Consider the following 20,630-nt stretch of genomic DNA (forward strand, 5'->3'; position numbering starts at 1 on the left):
ACTGGCCAGATATTAGGGGGGAAATTTACAGTAAGAGTTGTTCAACAGTGCAATCAGCTTCCTAGGGAGGTGGTGAGCTCCCCCTCACTGGCAGTCTTTAAGGAGAGGCTGGACAAGCACTTGTCAGGGATGCTCTAGGCTGATCTGCATTAAGCAGGGGGTTGATGGCCTTATGATCCCTTCCAACTCTATGATTCTATGAGGCTGATTCCTAGGCCTTTTGCAGTCTAGTGCACCTCAGCAGTTTGTGGTGTTTTCAAGCTTTGCACCAGCTTTTTATTCTATGGTCTGTACTGGGTGCTGCTGAATTGTAAGAAAACCCGGTTTTGCCCCCCAGTAGATGGTGATCCAAGGCACAAAAAAGGGCCTCATTGTTCTCTCCCCACCCCATCCATCAGCAAGGCTTTGACTGTCATTTGCTTCTCCCATGAAAGCTGCATAGCTTCTTCCATTCTCTGATGCTCCTTTAAGTACCATTTGGAATAGAGGTGGCTCCTGGACAAAATCCAGTTCATGAAAACTCCTGTATAGAGGAACCTGCAGAGGGACACATAAAAGGAGTGGGGAGGAATGGAGCTTGCCCGTCATTTTTCATCCTTCTTCCTCATATGCTCCTCTTTACCCCTTCCCTCTGTGCCTGGCAGATGCTCCCTGGACAGTGCTGATGGCCAGTGTGGACCCGGAAGTAGTCTTGGTGCTGGTGAGAGGCCTGGTTCCTGCCCGCTCCTACCAGTTCCGGCTCTGTGCTGTCAATGATGTGGGCAAAGGCCAGTTCAGCAAGGACACAGAGAGGTGAGGTGGGCATGTCATGGACCAGGGGGCTGAAGGTGTGATGTAATTAGGAGGATAGAGGGGATGGAGCTCATGGAGTTGAGGATAGGAATGAACTGACATAAATTCAGCAAGTCAGGGGCAGGACTGATTGGAGAGAAGGGAGGCAGACATAATGTTAGCGGGTGGATTGTTATTCTGGCTTGAAGTTATATGATAAGGATGAATGTGGCCAAAGCAAAGACTATTTACGCACTGTGTAACCTCATACTATTTTGGGTTGTACACATAGTGTAGAGTGACAGTGACAGTCAGGCAGATGCTGAAAATGTGAGGTGCTTTTGATTTTAAAAAAATGTTGCTTAATTTACAAGGTCATCTCTTTTAGCATCACTCTATTATGTAGAGACCCCAGCCTTGTCTGAGGTGGCCAGCCTTGGGATATGCATCTTGCATTACCTTCCTTCCATCAGGGTTTCCCTTCCTGAGGAACCACCCACAGCACCCCCCCAGAATGTCATTGCTAGTGGCCGCACCAACCAGTCCATCATGATCCAATGGCAGCCGCCGCCAGAGAACCACCAGAATGGCATCCTCAAGGGCTACATTATCAGGTGAGCAAGCACAAGCACCATACCTACTTTCCAGTTCCGCTTCCTCCAGTTGAATTCCATGAGCCTGTAGGAATCTCCCATAGCCTGGTCAGAAATGTCCTACATGGTACAAACACCCCTACATGGTACGAAAGTGTCCTACATGGTAAGAACACCCCTACTGCTTTTATTGTGGGTTCTGATATTTTGTATGTTGTTCCCTTGTCCAGATTTTGCCTGGCTGGCCTCCCCGTTGGCTACCAGTTCAGGAACATCACCAACGCCGATGTCAACAACCTACTACTGGAGGATCTGATCATTTGGACCAACTACGAAATTGAGGTGGCAGCATACAACAGCGCTGGCCTGGGTGTCTACAGTTCCAAAGTCACTGAATGGACTCTCCAGGGTGGTAAGTTTTCTGGAGGAAGAAAAGGGGGGATATCTTTCCTTGAGAGAATTGATTTGGTTACAGTGGCAGGTCCAAATGATTTTTTAAAAAATGCAACAAGCTTAAACATGTGGCTTCCTACCAACCAGAGCTTGTCAGCTTGGTTTGGCTGTTTATCTGGAACACTGCAGGTCTGGGAGTGGCATTTGTAGGATCTGTGTGTGAATGAGTGTGATCAGGCTACTGATGGACAGAGGACAAATACAAGCTCAGTTCATCAGAATGCAGATCCATGATGTAAACCCTTAACTCTGAATGTGGAGCTAGTGACACAAAGAGGGGCTGCATAGCCAGACCGATGGGGCCTCTATATTCTGTTATCCCTCGTCCTCCATCCATTTCAAGTGAGTTGCCTCCTTTTGATTTCCTCTCCCACAGTTCCCACAGTGTCTCCAGGTAACGTGCAGGCTGAGGCCACCAACTCTACCACCATACGTTTCTCATGGAACCCACCCAGCCCCCAGTTTGTGAATGGCATCAATCAAGGCTACAAGGTAAGACAAAGACAGGCAACCCTTCAAAGTTTCCTTCATTTCTTGCTGTAAGCCTCAAGGTGTAGCCCACCTCCACATACTAAGCCGAAACATTTCTTGATTGTTTATGAAAGAAAGCAGACAGACACAGCTGTTGTCAGTAGGTTCCAGAATAGAGCTCTGTGTGGAGGTAAGTGGGGATGCAGACTTGCTGCATACCCTTTTAACATCAGTAAGCAGGTGGTTATTTCGCCTCAGGAAGGCTAACTAGGTCAGAATTGGTATAAGATGTTTCAGGCCTTGCCTCGACAGGCCCCACGTTGGCTTTCTTTCTCCATAGCTGATGTTTAAATAAAATGGGAATCTATACTCCTCACTCTCTCATTGCCTAGAAGCTCTTTCGCTCTGCGGCCTCACTTCAGGAAGGGCCAGGGGCCCCTTGTGTTCCTCGTCTGTTCTTCTGTTTGTCTCTTTTCATTGGCTGTTAATTATTGCATGGCATTGTTCTTGGGCCACCCGATTACTGTTGCCTTCCGTATAACTCTTATATGAAGAGCTCTTCCTTCCTTTTCTACATTGCTAGTTGCAGGGCAGATACACAGGGAGGGTGCAGGGTCTAGTTAACAGATAGTGTGCCAACATGTAGCCCTCTTCTCCCTGGACAGTCCTGTTTGAGCTAGCAAAAGGCTCAAGCATCCGTAAAGAAGCTGATAGACCTGCCATAATGTCCAGTCACTTCTTGTCTCTTTCCTTTCATCCCATACCGACCTCACAAAATATGCATTGTATAATTTCATAACTGGCCATTGTATTAGATTGGTACTCATTATATAAACTAGCCTTCTTTATGGCTGCTGTTTCCTCATATGCCTTTCATTACGGAGAAGCTACGGTACCTATTTGCACCAAACTGAAATGGAAATTTAATTAGAAAGGTAAAAGAGTTTATTCCATTGTTTTCCTTGATGAAGTGTCACTATCTTTAACTTCATCAACTTCAACAGAATAAAATCAATGGTATTAAAGCCCCCAATTTCACATTTCCATCCTTTATGATTTTAGATGACCTTAACAACTCCTGGTTATTCCACAATTGGCCTTTCCCCCAAAAAAGACCTATTTTTTTAAAGTTATTCTCATTGTTCTAAACTTGTCTATTAAAATATATTTACTAAGATATAACATTTACTTGGGAGCTTTTCCTTGTATGCTCAATTCCAAATTGTAATTAATTCAAATCTGCATTAATTAAATTGAATTAAAACATTAAACTTGTTTCTTAATCTACTCCAAAGAAGTGCAGGAATTTAATTTCCGCCAAAAGAGATAACCAATGTTAAGAAGGATACTTAACATACTTATTAAATGCCACTTAGTATTTTTGATTAATATTTTGGAGGCCTAATTAGTATCTAATTAACTTGCTATAGGCTATCTCGCACCGTACCGATTAAACACCCAAACATCCTTGAATGTAACACCATGTCAAAAGCAGCTGATTATGCATTGTTATCAGTGTTAGTTAATCAGGCAGATTGTGTTGAATATTTTTTTTGGATGGCTAAGTCCACACACTTATTAAAACTCAACTATTCCTTTTATCTGTTAATTGATATTTAAACAACACCAGATAAAAGAGAGGAACTGAGTGAAACAATTTAAGCACCAACAGGATACCTAAACACTTGTCAGGTTTTTTAAAATGACTATTCTGATGAAAAGAGCAAGAGTCCAGTAGCACCTTAAAGACTAACCAAATTTCTGGCAGGGTAAAGACAACCTTTATCCCCATATTGCCCCAGTTAATGGCTACGTCTTAGGCCCTTTTACATCACCATACAGGCCGCAAGCTGCATCTGGCCCGTGAAATGGTGTTTCTGAGCCTCCACCAAACATATGTGAAGCTTCGGACCTGTGCCATGCTGGGCTGGTATCAAGGCGGTATTTGTGTTCTCTGGTTGCTGTAATGTAGAGGGGTTTTTTAAAAATTATCTTCTTTTAGCTTCTATCCAGAGCCCAAATGGCTAGTATCCATCACCACCCCAAGCCTTAGGACCCAACTATGCATGCAAACTGAGGACTATTTTACATTTCTTCAGAGAGCAGCCTGTATAGGAGACAGTTGCTTCTCTTTTCAGACACCAGTCGTAGAAAATGTCAAGGCTAAGGTCAACCTGCTTTTAAACTGACTTCTTTTAATTGCATTCCCTCTGTGCCAGTCTTACAAATTCAGTCCCAGGCAGATCTCCAAGAAGAGAAATAGCGCTGTCGACCCTTGACTGGTCCCTTGGCCCTTCCCCCACACACCTCTCCTTCACAGCAACAATTGCCAGCCTTTAATCCTGGCAAGTTTCTTTCCACGTGTCTTTGAAGAGCCGTAGATAAAGGAAAGACAGATCAGAGGAGCTGAAAGCCAGAGGAGAGGATTTTTAAAAAATCTCACATGGCTCTCAAGTAACTCTTTGAGTAACAGGGCAGTAGGGATTGAGGCCAGACTCAAAAGCTTGCCTATATGCATATAGATCTTGCCAAAGGTTAAAGACATGTGAATGTTCATCTGCTACCTGCCAGCCAGTCTGGAATGCAAATATCTGACAGGGTTGAGGGGAACCACCAAGGACCTTGCTGTTTAGAGGCAAGTGCTTTTCCTGGGTTTTCTACATGGAGACTCGAGAGTTACAAGATAAGCCCATCTGATAAGAAAACTAACTGAACTTTGATAATCGGTTCTTGTAGGCTATCCGGGTTGTGTGACCGTGGTCTTGGTATTTTCTTTCCTGACGTTTCGCCAGCAGCTGTGGCAGGCATCTTCAGAGGAGTAACACTGAAGGACAGTGTCACTGTCCTTCAGTGTTACTCCTCTGAAGACGCCTGCCACAGCTGCTGGCGAAACATCAGGAAAGAAAATACCAAGACCACAGTCACACAACCCGGATAGCCTACAAGAACCGATGAACTCTGACCGTGAAAGCCTTCGACAATATTTTGAACTTTGATAACTTTGGTCATCTGTAAATACTACGGCTATCTGTTCTTACCTGGGATGCCACTGACTCTTGGATGCCTTTGCATTCTCCAAGCAACTTTTGTGCTAGGATTGATGTCATGGCTCTTGACCTCAGCATGTCCATTTAGCACCTTAGCCTGGCTGGTGTGATTAGCTAATGCAGGGTTCCCCAGCCTTTTTGAGCCTGCAGGCACTTTTGGAATTCTGACGTGGTGTGGCGGGCACAGCAACAAAATGGCTGCTGCAGGAGATGGAGCCAGCCACCAAATTATTGCCACAGCTTAACGTCAGTAACACAGTGTAGATCCTTGTTCTGTGGTGGCAGCTGCTGCCAAAGCAATATGTTAAAAAATCTGCACAGCCGGTCAGATCTCCAAGTCAATCAGAAGCATTGCTTGGCAAAAGCCCTGCCTGGCCCCACCCACTTCCTAAAAATACTTGGCGAGTGCCAGAAAAGGTGTTGGTGGGCACCATGGCCCCCTGGAGAACCTCACTGGAGACCCCTGACCTAAAGATTCCCCTAACAGCCTTTGACTGCCCCTCTACACCTACCACGCTGGCTAAAACCTTGCAGCTGCCCTAAGCCCATCCCACCCCCTAGATGCAACCTACCTTTGGCAGTGTCTCCTGTGCCCATTGCAAGGCAGTCTGTGTACAGGAGCTTGATAGGAGGCAGTGAACAGGAATGCAAGTTGCATTTAAGACTGAGGTTTAGAACTGCACTTTTGTCAAAACAGTGTGTGTGTGTGTGTGTGTGTGTGTGTGTGTGTGTGTGTGTAAAGTGCCGTCAAGTCGCAGCCGACATATGGCAACCCCTTTTGGGGGGTTTTCATGGCAAGAGACTAACAGAGGTGGTTTGCCAGTGTCTTCCTCTACGCAGCAACCCTGGTATTCCTTTGTGGTCTCCCATCCAAATACTAACCAGGGCTGACCCTGCTTAGCTTCTGAGATCTGACGAGATCAGGCTAGCCTAGGCCATCCAGGTCAGGTCTTACTCCAAACTAATTCCACCACAATGACTAGGGTTGCCAGGTGCCCGGTGGTGGTGGGAAAACCCCCGGCAATTTGCCCCTTTGCCCGCCAACCAGCTGACGGTCTGCGGGCAAACGTGCACTTGCGTACACGCCACTGCAGGTCACTTCCGGTTGCAAACTGGAAGTGACGCGCACTCGCGGCGGCGCATCCACGCATTGCTGCTTGATCCTGAGCTGTGCCTTAAAAGTCTCCCGCTGGAGGAGAGGTAGGTCCTGGCAACCCTAACAATGACACTGGCAAAAGCCCTGCACAGGTTAAATGGCTTGAGGACTTCAGTTGTTCCAAATTCCCTATCCATGATCAAAGTCTTGACAGTCCTTAGACTCCATCTCACTAATTGGATGTACTGCACCACTAACTCTAGTCAACAAAATTATTAAGGTGCTACCAGCTCATGAAAGCCAACAGCCATTACGTATACTATTTATTTAAAGCATCTACAGTGGCATGATTGTTCAGATAAATGCACTAGCACTTATATTTATACCCTAAGCAGCAATGCTAAGAATAGCTAGTTAGATTACAGAATGCAAAATAATCTAAGAATAAATTGCCATTTCTTTATTTATTTTTTCTCTAGCCTCTAATTTCTTTCTGATTTTTATCCCTGAATTTGGGCAACCACAATAATGGGGTCAGTTTCACTTAGTGGATTGCCTTGGGGAATTAGCGGTAATAACTGGGTTGCAGGAGGTGATTCAGAAACAGAGAGCTTAACAGCTCTTTGTCTTTCTTTATATTAAAAAAAACCCAGTCAGAAATATGTCTATAACGGATTCTGTTTATAGAATTTATTCACACACCCTGTAGTTACACCACCAGACACTGTCCTTTTAAGAGCTACTGTGTAGCCTTGGAAAGTGGAAAATGCAGCTCTGCTTTGATTTAGGTGAGCCCAAGAATGAAGTGCCCTGTTGTTGAAGCTAGAAACAAAAACCCGGGGTGTGGCCAGTTCACCCTGAGCGCAGTGTATTGTCTGAGAGCACCTAATGCACTTTTGAGGCGGAGCGTGTGGGAACCTGACCAGGATCCGGTAGGCAGACCTCCATGCAATTCACTCTGAGCCTCCTAAACTTAAGGAAGAAAAGCAAAAAATTAGTACTACCCATTATATTCATATTATTATGAGTTATTTTCAGGCTTTATTAGTAGGGTTGCCAGGTACCTTACCTCCTCCGGCAGGAGGCTCTTCTTGTTAAGTGCATGCGCGCGCGTCACTTCCGGTTTAGAATCGGAGGTGCCGCATCACAAAGGGCCTTTACCTATTAGTTTGAGTGGTAAAGCGGCCCTTTACCACTCAAACTAAGAAGTAAAAGGCCACTAGCGAGGTGGAACTTCCGGTTCTAAACCAGAAGTGACGCGCGCGCACGTCTGCCCGCTGACCCTCAGGTGGTCAGCGGGCAGAGGGGGAAATTGCCAGGGGTTTGCCCGCCAGCAGCGGGCACCTGGCAACCCTACTTACTAGACCCCACTTATTTATCATATTGTTGGAAAATATTGACTTGGTGATGTTTCCTTACTGTATTATATTTTGACCGAACAGTTGCTTTAAAATTTAGTTTCACTTGACATGTTGGTTGTTATTTATGTTTGGACAGGATCCAGCAGAGGCCCTGCTTTAATTCCCACACAGTTTTTTTTTTATGATTTTTGCATAACGTGCTGGCGGATCAATTCTCTACCACTTGAGAGTCCTTCAATCGAGGCTGGTGTTCTTTCTTTGTGTCTCATTGTTTCAGCCACAAGTTTTGGTCTGAAATAAGAGTGACCTGTTAAATTTTCCTTCCTTGTATTGAGATGGTGGCAGTGCTCAGACTACAAGAGAGTTCTGCTCTGACCATAAACTTGAATGTGGCTGAACACTTGATGTCAGGTCTAAATATCCCAGCAAATAGTTCATTTTTCATATGTTAAAGTGTTTTACTGGATGAAAATGAAAAATTATTAGCTGCTTTGCACTGATGTTGATTTAAAAAAAAAACTAATGGCAAAAGTAAAATAGGCCAATTGGTAGCAACTCCTATGACATATGTTGAAGCTCCCAGGTTATTCTGCCAGATCACTGCCTTGTTCTCACCAGTCTTTATAAGTAGTTGCTTCAATCTGAGTGGGGTCCTGTTGTTGTTCATTCTCCTGTAGCTGATTGCCTGGGAACCAGGACAAGAAGAAGACATGACGATGGTAACAGTGCGGCCTAACTTCCAAGACAATATCCACGTGGGTTACATCCCAGGCCTCAAGATGTTCACAGAGTATTTTACTTCAGTGCTGTGTTTCACCACACCAGGCGATGGACCCCGTAGCCCACCACAGCTGGTGCGCACCCATGAGGATGGTACGGCCCTTCCCTTTGGAGCTGGGCACAGGCACGGCTCACGGGTTCCTGAGGGGCTGTGACTCAGTGGTAGAGCATCTGCTGGGCAGGCAGAGGGTCCCAGTTTCCATTCCTGTAATTTCGATTTAAAAGGATTAGGTGGTAGGTGATGTGAAAGACCTCTGCCTGAGACTTGGGGAGCCAGTGCCAGTCTGAGTGACCTAACCCTAACTCTAACCCAATGCTGACCTTGACGGACCAATGGTCTGATTCAGTATATGGCAGCTTCATGTTTGTGTCATGTGTATTCATGGAACTGTAGGTTCGTAGACCTCTGAGTCACTGACCAGGAGTCTGTCCAGAACTGAGAAGAGGTTGATTCTTGGTTGCTGGGGTGGTAGGGACTCTCTCAAGGTCCCAGATTCCATCTTGGCTGTGTTTTCTGCAGTCATCTTTACACCCATCCCCAGAGTGTGTTTTCTGGGAATTGTTGGTAACTGACAGCTTCCCTTTTTGTTTTCTTGAGATATTAAGGGGGGTGTTTCTTCTGTTGTAATTCTCTCGATGGTGGGATTGTTTGTTTGGACAGTTCCTGCTCCAGTCGGACACCTCGGCTTCAGTGAGATCCTGGATACATCTCTGAAAGTCAGCTGGCAAGAGCCTCTGGAAAAGAATGGCATTCTGACAGGTAAGAGATACCTTAAGCCAGCAGGGGAGGCAAGGAGAAACCATTAATCCTAATCCTTCCATTATACTTCAGGGAGGGAGGGGGAATCACCTAAAAATTTATTTGAAATCTTTCCTACGTTTCTATCAAAGACCTTTTCTTTCAGGGTTGTACTTTCTTCGTAGGCTTCTGCACAGCTAATCTTGGAGCAAAGATCATTGATCTTTATTGAGAATCATGCTGTCATTTAGCTAGAAAGTAGTTAGAAGGATTTCCATCCTGGAAGCTATAATGGTTTCAACTCCACTTCAGCAAGGGAGCAGTTTGGAAACCAGAACCATGACATCTATTTGTCTCAAGCTTCATGGAGCCCACCTGCTTGCAGTAAACAGATTGCAAGGATGCATTATAAGAGATCAGGTTTACTGAGGCAATATAACCAGCATCTTAGAAGGCCAGCTGGTACAGCCTAAGTTTAGCTAATGGCCACAAAATTTGTTGGGCTTGTTTTGTTTGCCCCGGATACGGGTAAAACTTGTGCAGTTTTTTACATGTCTGTTTTGGGTCCTCTTTTAGGCTACCGGATCTCCTGGGAGGAATACAATCGCACGAACACACGTGTAACACACTACTTGCCTAATGTCACATTGGAATACCGTGTCACAGGCCTCACAGCCCTCACCACCTACACCATTGAAGTGGCAGCTATGACTTCCAAAGGACAGGGACAAGTGTCCTCCTCCACCATTTCTTCAGGGGTTCCTCCAGGTGAGCTTGGCTCACAGGTCCTGCCTACAGCAGTGTAGTAGGCTGAAGCACTAATGGAGCAGAGATCATTGCAGCCTTTGCCCCCGCAGAAAGCTTCAGTTTGTCCTGGAAGTTCCACCCATACACAGCCTAGTGCATGGTTTTTTTAAAAAATAATAACAAAGGTATAGATAGGCATTTCTGTCCTCCTACAGACGCAGCTAAAACAAAGGCCCTGGGTGGAGATTGCTAAATCATTCAGTGTATGCACAGTTGTGCTACAAGTCCAGTAATTGGTGCAAGTAGGAATTTATTGACCATCCCAATGCGTTTCTTTAAGAAACTCAGTTCAAGTAATGAAATGGCTTGTTCCGAAGTTTAATCACACCCACATCTCCACTATTTCTGATTCTTTTTGCAGGGACAAGAAGGGAGAGAACTCTTTGGCAGCTTTGCTGAAGGTTTTATTTTAAAGGAGAGGGGAGGGAATAACTCTAGATTATTGTAGGGGGAAAAACATTACACGTGGATAGTTGTGGGAGAATCACACAAAAGGACCATACCTGGTCTGGTTGTGGTCCTAAATCAGCAGCCCTGTCTTTGCTTTGCTTACCTGCGCTATGAATCCCAAAAGTTTTTGCCTTTGTTGGCCAGCAATGCCTGTTGCAAAGAAATTGCGTCTCTCAGAGATTATGATAATCATCTTGCTCTCTGCAGCCTCAGATTTGCCTCTTAAACATGGAATCAGACCAAAGGTTTTGTGCCATGTTGTGGGTTTTGGATTTGGGGTAAGTGATCATTTCAACTTTTCCATGAGAGCAGAGAAGCAGACATCTTTTTCCCAATCTGTCTTAACTGTTTTGGGGCAGTGCCTTTTCTGGACCTATCCTGAATTCCTCACCAGGCCTCTATACTGAACACTGAGCCCACATCACTTATTGCCATGGTTCCTACAATCTTGGAATTCAGCTCCAGAGTACAGTTTAGGACCTAGCCCAAACTACTATGGAATGTATAATTCGGAGTTCTTTTCTGTATCTATCAGCTGCTTTCCCTAAACTTCGTGGTAAACCATATTCAAAATACTAGGAGCTCTGTGGAACCAGCTGAGACACTTCCCCTTGGCAAGGCTGAATCCACATCTAGCCTTCTCAAGCTCTCGTGAACAGAATTTAGAAGATGCATTTTCATGAACAGATAGATATTTCCAGTTTGATTTAATTCAGTTTGTCTGTGCGAACTTTGACTTTGCCAATCTCAATTAGTTTCACTGTTTGTTTGAGTAATTCAATTAATTCAAGTGTGCAAGCAGACGACATGTCCCTCGCAGTCTGACAACAAGCAACCACTCACAAGCTTCAGATTTATTAAATTAACAAACATCAAAGTAATGAATATGAAATTGCAGAAAACATTAACAACTCCCCTTGTTACCTTCATTGGATGCAAAGTTTGAATTTAATTATTATTTGGATCACTTCAAACATTTCTTTGAGGCCGTTGCTTTGGCTAAGGAGCAACCACGGATGCAGCATTTTTTATAACACAGCTGTAATAACCCATCATGGTGACCAGTGAGAATCCATTTTTCCTTCAGTTCCTGTTCCTTATGTGTGCTTGTCAGGTGGAGTCAGGGTTAGTTACTTATTTATATTAAATAATTAGCTGTTCTTTGGGCTTTAGGCCTGAGGGCAGAACCTCCTTTTTCATTCTTCTGTATTGCATTTTTACTCAACTTTTCACCCAAACACAGTCTCCCAAATGAGTGTATAGTTTTAAAAAATAAATATTAATATAAATTGAAATATAATGGACCACAGCTGGAGCCAACAGTGCGTCAGGAAGATTCAGGCCTCTCCCCTCCAAGAGCAGGCTACCAGTATTTAAAGGGTCCATAACCAGTTCCAGTGGCAAGGACTGCAACACAGCTGGAGGTTGTGACCCTGAGGAGTCAGCTGTGGGGAGTCCTCTGGTTCAGCAGCAGGCTCTGGGGGTTCAGGGCCCAAGTCTGAATCCAAACGCAGGGCTCCTGGCAGTGCCTCAGTTGCCTCCCTCCACAGCAGTGTTAGGGGTCCCCAGCTGCCTCTTCCTCTGCATCTTCAGCCACTTTGCCTCATGAGGAGGAGTCGGGACTCTGGTCCATGACACTGGATGACCTTGGGCCAGTCACTCTCTCTCTCTCTTTCTCTCTCAGCCTAGCTTACCATACAGGATTTGTCAAAAGGATATAATGGAGGAGCATAGAACAATGTATGCCAACTTGAGGAAGAGGGGGGGATTGTGGGGGGGGGAGAGGATACTCAACCCTTTCCTTATTTATTGTCGAAGGCTTTCACGGTCAGAGTTCATTGGTTCTTGTAGGTTATCCGGGCTGTGTAACCGTGGTCTTGGAATTTTCTTTCCTGACGTTTCGCCAGCAACCAGTTGCTGGCGAAACGTCAGGAAAGAAAATTCCAAGACCACGGTTACACAGCCCGGATAACCTACAAGAACTTTCCTTATTTATTTATTTATTTATTTATTTATTTATTTATTTATTTATTTATTTATTATTTCAACTTTCTACCCCCCCCCCCTTCCTAGCCAAGGCCGGGCTCTGAGCGCCTTACAGAGGGGTATAACATCCCAATTAAATAGATAAAAACTTTAAAACCTTAAAACAAAATTTAAAATAACCCTATAAAACAGTCATACCAAACAGAAATGTCCTAAGTTATCTGAGATGCCTCTGAGGTGTAACATAAAGCTACATCCAAGTGAGCAGATGGATAAGATCCCCAAGTTGGATATAGGGAATATTGCTTCCTTTTTTTTACTCTGAATTGCCCCTTGCAAGCTGCTTGTCCCTCCTCAAGATTCCATACACGTTTTCTGTCACCCTGAAAGAGTTATCTGTCCAGTGGTGGTTCTCATCCTTCGGCTGCAGGCAGCCAAGTTCTATCCTTGCTTTCTGTTTGTCACAGCTCTCTCAGCCCCACCTACCTCACAGGGTTTCTGTTGTGGGGAGGGGAAGGGAAGGTGATTGTAAGCCGTTTTGATTCTTAAGTGGTAGAAAAGGTTGGCATATAAAAACCAACTCTTCTTTTTCTTCTTGTCCACAGAACTCCCAGGCCCCCCTACCAACCTGGGCATCTCTAACGTTGGTCCCCGCTCAGTCACACTTCAGTTCCGCCCTGGTTATGACGGCAAGACATCCATCTCCAGGTGGCAAGTGGAAGCTCAGGTAACCTATGCGTGGGACTCATCAGGAAGCTGACATATTCCTTTGTTGTCCTTAAAACAGCTTTTGCTATATTAATGTTGAAAGTTGAAGTCCAAATTTTTGTATTTAGAATAAATTACACAATTTTTTTTTTCATGCACTTAAAGGTGAAATTGCAGAAAACATTAACATTATGCAGGACATAAAGGCACTGACCTGGATGGCCCAGGCTAGCCTGATCTCGTCAGATCTCAGAAGCTAAGCAGGGTCAGCCCTGGTTTGTATTTGGATGGGAGACCACCAAGGAATACCAGGGTTGCTGTGCAGAGGAAGGCGCTGGCAAACCACCTCTGTTAGTCTCTTGCCATGAAAACCCCAAAAGGGGTTGCCATAAGTCAGCTGCGACTTGATGGCACTTTACACACACATACACAAGGACATAAAGAGTACTACTGGATCAGGCCAAAGGTCCAGTGTAGCATCCCATTCCACACAGTGGCCAACTAAATGCTTTCAGAAAGCCCACAAGCAGAGCATGCTTTTCCCTGCTACCCCTGCCCCCAATGGAATATGGAAGTTATTTAGCCATCATGGTTGATAACCGTTGGTAGTTCATGAATCTGTGAGGTCCCCTTTTAAAGATATGTGAGTTAGTGGCAATCACCATATCTTGTAGCAGTAAATTCCTAAGTTACTGACTTACGTATTGTATGAACTACTTCCTTTTGCTTGCCTACTGTTCATCTATTCCTTTGGGTCAACCCAAGCTATACTATTATGGGAGAGGGAGGAAAAGGTTCTCACTAAATTATGTTACCTAATTTGTTTACTTTGGAAACTTTAGATATTTTTGCCTCTTAAGATTGTAGTGGAAGGATGAAAGGACATAACGGATTAGAAGTGTTTTGCTAATCTTCTGTTTATTTTGTTATATTTTTATTATTGAGAGTTGCCTTGTGTAAACAGGTTTTTTTCCTTTTGAAAGGTAACCAACAGATTCAATAAACACTAATGATAAAAATCAATGGTAGCTTATTCTCACAAATGCTTATAAAGTTCTGTAATCCTTTTTTGCCCAAATATTTATTTCTAGCTTTAAAAAAAAAAAGACAAATATTTTCCTGCTTTTAAACTTGTGAGGTAAGCAAATACCAAGCTCTACACTTTTAAGTAATGCTTTTTGTTTTAATGTCGGAGGAAGGGGAAACAGGCCACCCCCTGAGCAATAATAATGCTACTTCAGCTCTGCTTGTGTGCCTTGCTTGCCTCCAGGTTGGTCAAATTGGTGAAAGCGAGGAGTGGACCCTTATCCACCAGTTGCCTAATGAGCCAGATGCCCGCTCCATGGAGGTACCCAACCTCAGTCCCTACACATACTACAGGTGGGTGCTGCCCAGAAATGGAATAGTAAAAAAATGTTGATAATATTGTCGAAGGCTTTCACGGTCAGAGTTCATTGGTTCTTGTAGGTTATCCAGGCTGTGTAACCGTGGTCTTGGTATTTTCTTTCCTGATGTTTCGCCCACAGCTGTGGCAGGCATCTTCAGAGGAGTAACACTGAAGGACAGTGTCTCTCAGTGTCAAGTGTGTAGGAAGAGTAATATATAGTCAGAAGGGGGGTTGGGTTTGAGCTGAGTCATTGTCCTTCAAAGTATTAAAGGTAATGTGCAAATCATTGTCCTGTAAGTATCAAGATAATGTGCTAATGAGGGTGTGGTATGTTAATGTGGAACCATTGTATCCTGAAGTGATCTGTTAACATGTGGAATCCAAGGCTAATCTGCATGGCTATTGTGGACTGTAGTCTTTGTTAGTCTGGAGGTTTTCAGGACAGGAAGTCAAGCCTTATTCATTCTTAAACTCTCTTCTGTTAAAGTTGTGCTGATGTTTATGAATTTCAGTGGCTTCTCTGTGCAATCTGACAAAATAGTTCGTATAATTGTCCAGTATTTCAGTGTCTTGGAATAAGACCCTGTGTCCAGTTTGGGTCAGTCCATGTTCAGCCACTGCTGATTTCTCAGGTTGGCCAGGTCTGCAGTATCTTTCATGTTCTTTTATCCTTGTTTGTATGCTGCGTTGTGTGGTCCCGATAATTTGATAATGCCCAAACTGTAAGTGATTGTAGTTGAGCTTATGTCCACTCACCTAGGTTCTTACTTACACTTCCATGGCCATACAGCTTTAGCTTTATTTATTTTATTTATTTTTCAAATTTATAGCCCGTCCTCATTCCCAGCAAGGCCAGGCTCAGTAATAACCTCTAAAATACATAAAACCATAAAACGTCAATAAACAGCAATAGACATTGATAAAACATCATATAATAAACCGTAAACAAGGTGGCCTTAAAAACCCCGGATGCCATCATGTAACTGGATTTCAGCAGGTCAACCCCCACAGATGCCAAGAATGAGGGGGAAGGATGGGGAGGCCAACAACGATGGATAAACTTGTGGCTGCCGTCAATTATAGGCCTGGAGGGATAGTTCCATTTTACAGGCCCGGCAGAACTCCTTAAGATCCCACAGAGCCCTGATGTCACCAGGAAGACAGTCAGTTGAGGACAGTCGCACACTCTTCGGGCTGGGGACCACCAGCAGATTACTACAAGTGGAGCATAGAGCTCCTAGGGGACCATACCAGGCTTTGTAAGAAAGTAGACTGCTCTCATGCATGTATGGGGTAGTATTTTAGCTCAAGAAGAAAGTAGACCCCTATAGCTGATATGAGGCCACCACCCTCAATCAACCATACATACAGACGATTATACACTGAAACAGAATTATCTAAATATTTCTGTTGTTTTCTATTTACCTAACCCAGATTAAAGGTGAAATGAGACCTCCAAGATAATAACAATTGTGTAAGCTGGCTCCACTCTTTAAAATAACCAGATAGGTTGTACCCTCTCTGAATTCCACCCTTGTTTCTGTAGGAAGGGAGATAACCAGTGCTCTAGGTAACTCTCTCTACCATCATGTTGAAGTTGAGCCATAATTATGAAGAATTCTCAAGGCATATAAATGTGAAATTTTAAAGGCTTTTCCTTTGTCACTTTGCTGTCCTTTCGAGAACTAATCCATTTTCTCCATCCTACCAGCTTCCGAATGCGACAAGTGAACATTGTAGGCACCAGCCCACCTAGTCTGCCTTCCCGCAGGATCCAGACATTGCAGGCTCCACCTGATGTTTCTCCTGCCAATATCACATTACGCACTGCCAGTGAAACCAGCCTTTGGCTCCGATGGATGGTGAGCAGGAGCAAAAGAAAAGAAAAATAGATCTGGCGGTTGTTTCAGGGGGGTGGAGGGATCCAGGAAATAATAAAGTAGCAGTGGAGGTTAATCGTAGTTGAGATCAGCCGCACTGGCGCTGTTGGCATGCCACCATCATGTAGGATGGATAAAGAGGTCTACCCAAATAAGAAAGGAATCTAAAGTTCCTCTTGAGTGTCACGGGTTCCATAGTGTTGGGAACCCCTTGAAAGTGCATAACTTCTACATGAGTTGGCATAGGTAAGATTGGGAAGACAGCCTAATCGTAAGCATTCTTAAAAGTAATAGGTTTCAGGCCAGCAATTATGTTCCTCTTATTCCTGCAGCCCTTGCCAGAAACAGGGTACAACGGCAGCCCCGAATCGGTGGGCTACCGTCTGCGCTACTCACGCTTAGATGGGCGCGGCCGCACACTGGCCCACACTATCCATGACCGCATGGAGCGAGAATTCACCATTGAAGACCTGGAAGAATGGACTGAATACCGTGTGCAGGTGCAGGCCTTCAATGCCATTGGGCCCGGGCCATGGAGTCAGACCGTGGTGGGGCGAACCCGGGAGTCAGGTACCCTCCCCAATCCAACCTCATCTTTAGACAGTCGGGCAAGTCCCTAACTACCTGCCTGGGACTTCGAATGTAAAGCGCCGGGCTTTTCTTTGGGTCCCCCCAAAGTGGTACTTGCTACAGAACCACCTCAGAGGAAATGGTTGGTGAAGTGCTGACGTCCTTCCGTTCTCTTTGCACATAGTGCCTTCCTCTGGACCAACCAACATCTCAGCCCTGGCTACCACCTCCACATCTATGCTGGTACGGTGGAATGACATACCTGAGCCTGACCGAAATGGACTTGTTCTGGGCTATAAGGTGGGTGTTGGACACATCAGCTCTTCCCTCAAAGGCTGCCTTCTCTTTTACACCAGATTTGCCAAAGTTCCTCACGTCAACCTTGAAGCCCTTTCATTCCAGGCTTAGCTTCATCGTCTTCCAGCGTCTATCTCAGTCCTGTAGTTAGGGTTGCCAGCTCCATGTTGGGAAATACCTTAAGATTTTGGGGGTGGGGTTTGGAGAGGGGAGGGACTGCAATGCCATAGAGACCAAGTGCCAAAGCAGCCATTTTCTCCAGGGGAATTGATCTCTGTTGCCTGGAGATCAGTTGTAGTAGTGGGAGATCTCCAGCAACCACTGGAGGTTAAATCAATGGAAACCAATACCACTATCAAACATGAGTCTATTTTATTCATTAATGATAAACTCCATTACATATATAAACATAAATATAAACATACATACATACATACATATACATACATATATACATATACACATATACACATACACATATACACATACACATATACATATACATATACACATATACATATATATATATACATATATATATATATATATACACACACACACACACACACACACACACACACACACACAAGGAAATATATATATTTCCTTGTTTCACTTGTTGTTTCCTCATCTTAAGCCTGGGGTATTTTTCAAATGCCCTGCTTTCTGCCCTTCTCTTATTATTTTATTCTTATTACTCTTACCCTTTTCATTCAGGAACCTCATATTACCAACTTTTCTGACCTATGAGTTTCTGCCCCAAAATGGCACTGAGGGAACTGTTAGGGCCTGTTGTTTGTTTATGTCTCTCCCTCTCTTTCTGTCACCTACATAATTTCTTTCCCTTCTCTTTTAGGTCATGTATAAAGAGAAGGATTCAGACACAAGGCCCCAGTTCCAGGTGGTAGAGGGCAATGCCTCAAGGAGTGCCCAGCTCACAGGCCTGGGCAAGTACGTCTTGTACGAGATCCGGGTGCTTGCTTTCACCCGCATTGGTGATGGTGTGCCCAGCAATCCACCCATCCTTGAGCGCACATTGGATGATGGTAGGTATCCAGCAACCCATCTTTTGGTTGGTTATGAGAGGAAGGGGTGGTAAACCAGGAAAAGAGGAAGGTTCTGGAATGGAATTAGAGGATCTGTAAGGCAATACAAACCAAGCAAAGTCTAAGCCATATAACACAAGCATTGGCTCAACCAATACAAGGGTTACCAGCCTCCAGGTGGTAGCTGGAGAGCTCCCACTATTACAACTGATCTCCAGGTGACACAGATCATTTCAGCTGGAGAAAATGGCCATTCTGGAAGAAGGACTCTATGACATTATACCCCACTTAAGTCCCTCCCCTTCCCAAACTCCACCCTTCTCAGGCTCCATCCTCAAAATCGCCAGGTATTTCCCAACCCAGAGCTGGCAACCCTAACCAATACTATGATGGGGTTGTGATCCCATATGCTGAGCTCACTTTAGAACCTTGATCTTTTGTTCTTAAAAACTCAGGTTCATTTTAAAAAAATCAAATCCTAAAGTAAATACACAGAGCAAGGGATATTGCCTTTTTGTCTAGGGCTTCTAAGAGTGTGTGTGCATGTGCACATACATAACCAGTCAATTCTCTCCTTTTTTATATTTGTGTGTGTGTGTGTGTGTACACATTTGAGCCTTCTGTAACTAACCTGTTTTGGGTCAGTGTGTTTTCACTAGTTTGAATGGGTATCCATGTACTTGAATGTATGTGTTTTTTAAATATTTCTGAAAGGAACTTTTTATTTTCTAACGCTGTATCTTTTTCCATTCTTCTGAAATGCTTGCACATGCAAATCCCATGTGTATAATATAGTGCTGTTTTGTTTGCTTGCATGCCCCCACATTATCAGATACCTCACTCATCCACTCATCTATAAGATAACAGTGTGTGTGTGTGTGTGTAAGCATCAGAATGAATTTGTGAGTTGCATAGAACCAAGTGCACATGCATGAGTGTGCTTTGGAAAGTCACAGCAGCAACCTACAGCAACAGTATCCATTTGCTATTATTTTCTGAAACACTCTAATAAAATTATAAATATGTGTATGTATATTTTTGTGTGTACTGCTGTGTATATGTGCCTGACAATTCCTGTATAGACATGTACATAAACCTTATCCTATGCGTGTGTACTGTATTCTTGTGAGTGTGCACAAAACAGAGATTTTTATTTCTTAGTGTCCCTATTATAACCTCTTTTCTGAGACAATGAGTCAACTAGCCTGTCTCTAAATTATAATGTTCCATAAAAGTTTTCAAATTATTTCTTGAAAATGTTCCTATTCATATTCCCATGTGTAGTTTCACAAGTCCCCCCCCCCCGACATTTAGATACTAAGTTTGACCAATGCCCCTTCCCAAGTTCTATTCCTTGATAACTTCATCTGATTCTGTCTTCCTGTTTTCCAGTGCCTGGGCCTCCAGTTGGCATCCTCTTCCCTGAAGTGAGAACCACTTCTGTACGGCTCATCTGGCAACCACCCACTGCTCCCAATGGTATCATTCTGGGTAAGCAAGTAACCCTACCCCACATTTGTCACAGAGATTGTTGGCCAGAGTGGCTCACACCACTGACCCTGTTTCCTCTCCCTATCTGCTATTTTGGCCTCACTCTCAGTCTAACATAACTCACAGAATTGTTGTAAGGATAAAGGAAGAGGAGGCCCATGTACATTGCTTGGGCCTATTTGGATGAAGGGCAGAATTAAAGAAAATACTTCCTTTGGGATAGATTTCCCCTCTTGGCTTGCCACAAGAATATGGGACAGTTTCTCTGCCTACAAGCATTTCCTAACAATATGTTCCAATCCTATGCAGCATACCAGATTACCCATCGCCTCAACACCACCACTGCCAATTCAGCCAGCGTGGAAATACTCAACCCCAGTGCCCGGCAATTTACAGCTACTGGTCTTAGACCTGAGTCCACCTACTTCTTCCGTATCACAGCTCAGACCCGAAAGGGCTGGGGTGAGGCAGCAGAAGCACTGGTTGTCACCACTGAGAAGAGAGGTAAGTGTGTCAGAAAGGAACAAAGAGCTTTGGGGAAGGTCGTTGCAGTGCAACCTGGCCTGTGCATTTCAGTAGAACTTGTGTGAGACTGAGCATCATTTGACATGTTACACACAGGAACTAGCTAAAAGCAGTACAATTCCAGACCCTTCCATTTGCCCACAGCAATTAAGAGGGATAAGATCTTTAATCT

At 44.3% G+C, this 20,630-nt stretch overlaps 1 protein-coding gene across 1 annotated transcript in view; it reads left to right on the plus strand.

Moving 5' to 3' along the window:
- The window catches only part of SDK2 (sidekick cell adhesion molecule 2), a 408,808-nt gene that overhangs the window by 349,092 nt on the left and 39,086 nt on the right, over positions 1-20,630 (plus strand). The window contains exons 15-29 of the mRNA XM_056856751.1: positions 645-792; positions 1,245-1,385; positions 1,595-1,776; positions 2,194-2,309; positions 8,470-8,665; positions 9,234-9,332; positions 9,888-10,079; positions 13,160-13,281; positions 14,533-14,642; positions 16,361-16,511; positions 16,862-17,099; positions 17,284-17,399; positions 18,253-18,442; positions 19,835-19,933; positions 20,243-20,437. Of these exons, the coding sequence (XP_056712729.1) occupies positions 645-792; positions 1,245-1,385; positions 1,595-1,776; positions 2,194-2,309; positions 8,470-8,665; positions 9,234-9,332; positions 9,888-10,079; positions 13,160-13,281; positions 14,533-14,642; positions 16,361-16,511; positions 16,862-17,099; positions 17,284-17,399; positions 18,253-18,442; positions 19,835-19,933; positions 20,243-20,437 (2,295 nt within the window). The remainder of the gene's footprint in view (positions 1-644; positions 793-1,244; positions 1,386-1,594; positions 1,777-2,193; positions 2,310-8,469; positions 8,666-9,233; positions 9,333-9,887; positions 10,080-13,159; positions 13,282-14,532; positions 14,643-16,360; positions 16,512-16,861; positions 17,100-17,283; positions 17,400-18,252; positions 18,443-19,834; positions 19,934-20,242; positions 20,438-20,630) is intronic.

The sequence above is a fragment of the Euleptes europaea genome, chromosome 1 (genome assembly GCF_029931775.1).
Source record: "Euleptes europaea isolate rEulEur1 chromosome 1, rEulEur1.hap1, whole genome shotgun sequence".
Classification (NCBI taxonomy): Eukaryota; Metazoa; Chordata; class Lepidosauria; order Squamata; family Sphaerodactylidae; genus Euleptes; species Euleptes europaea.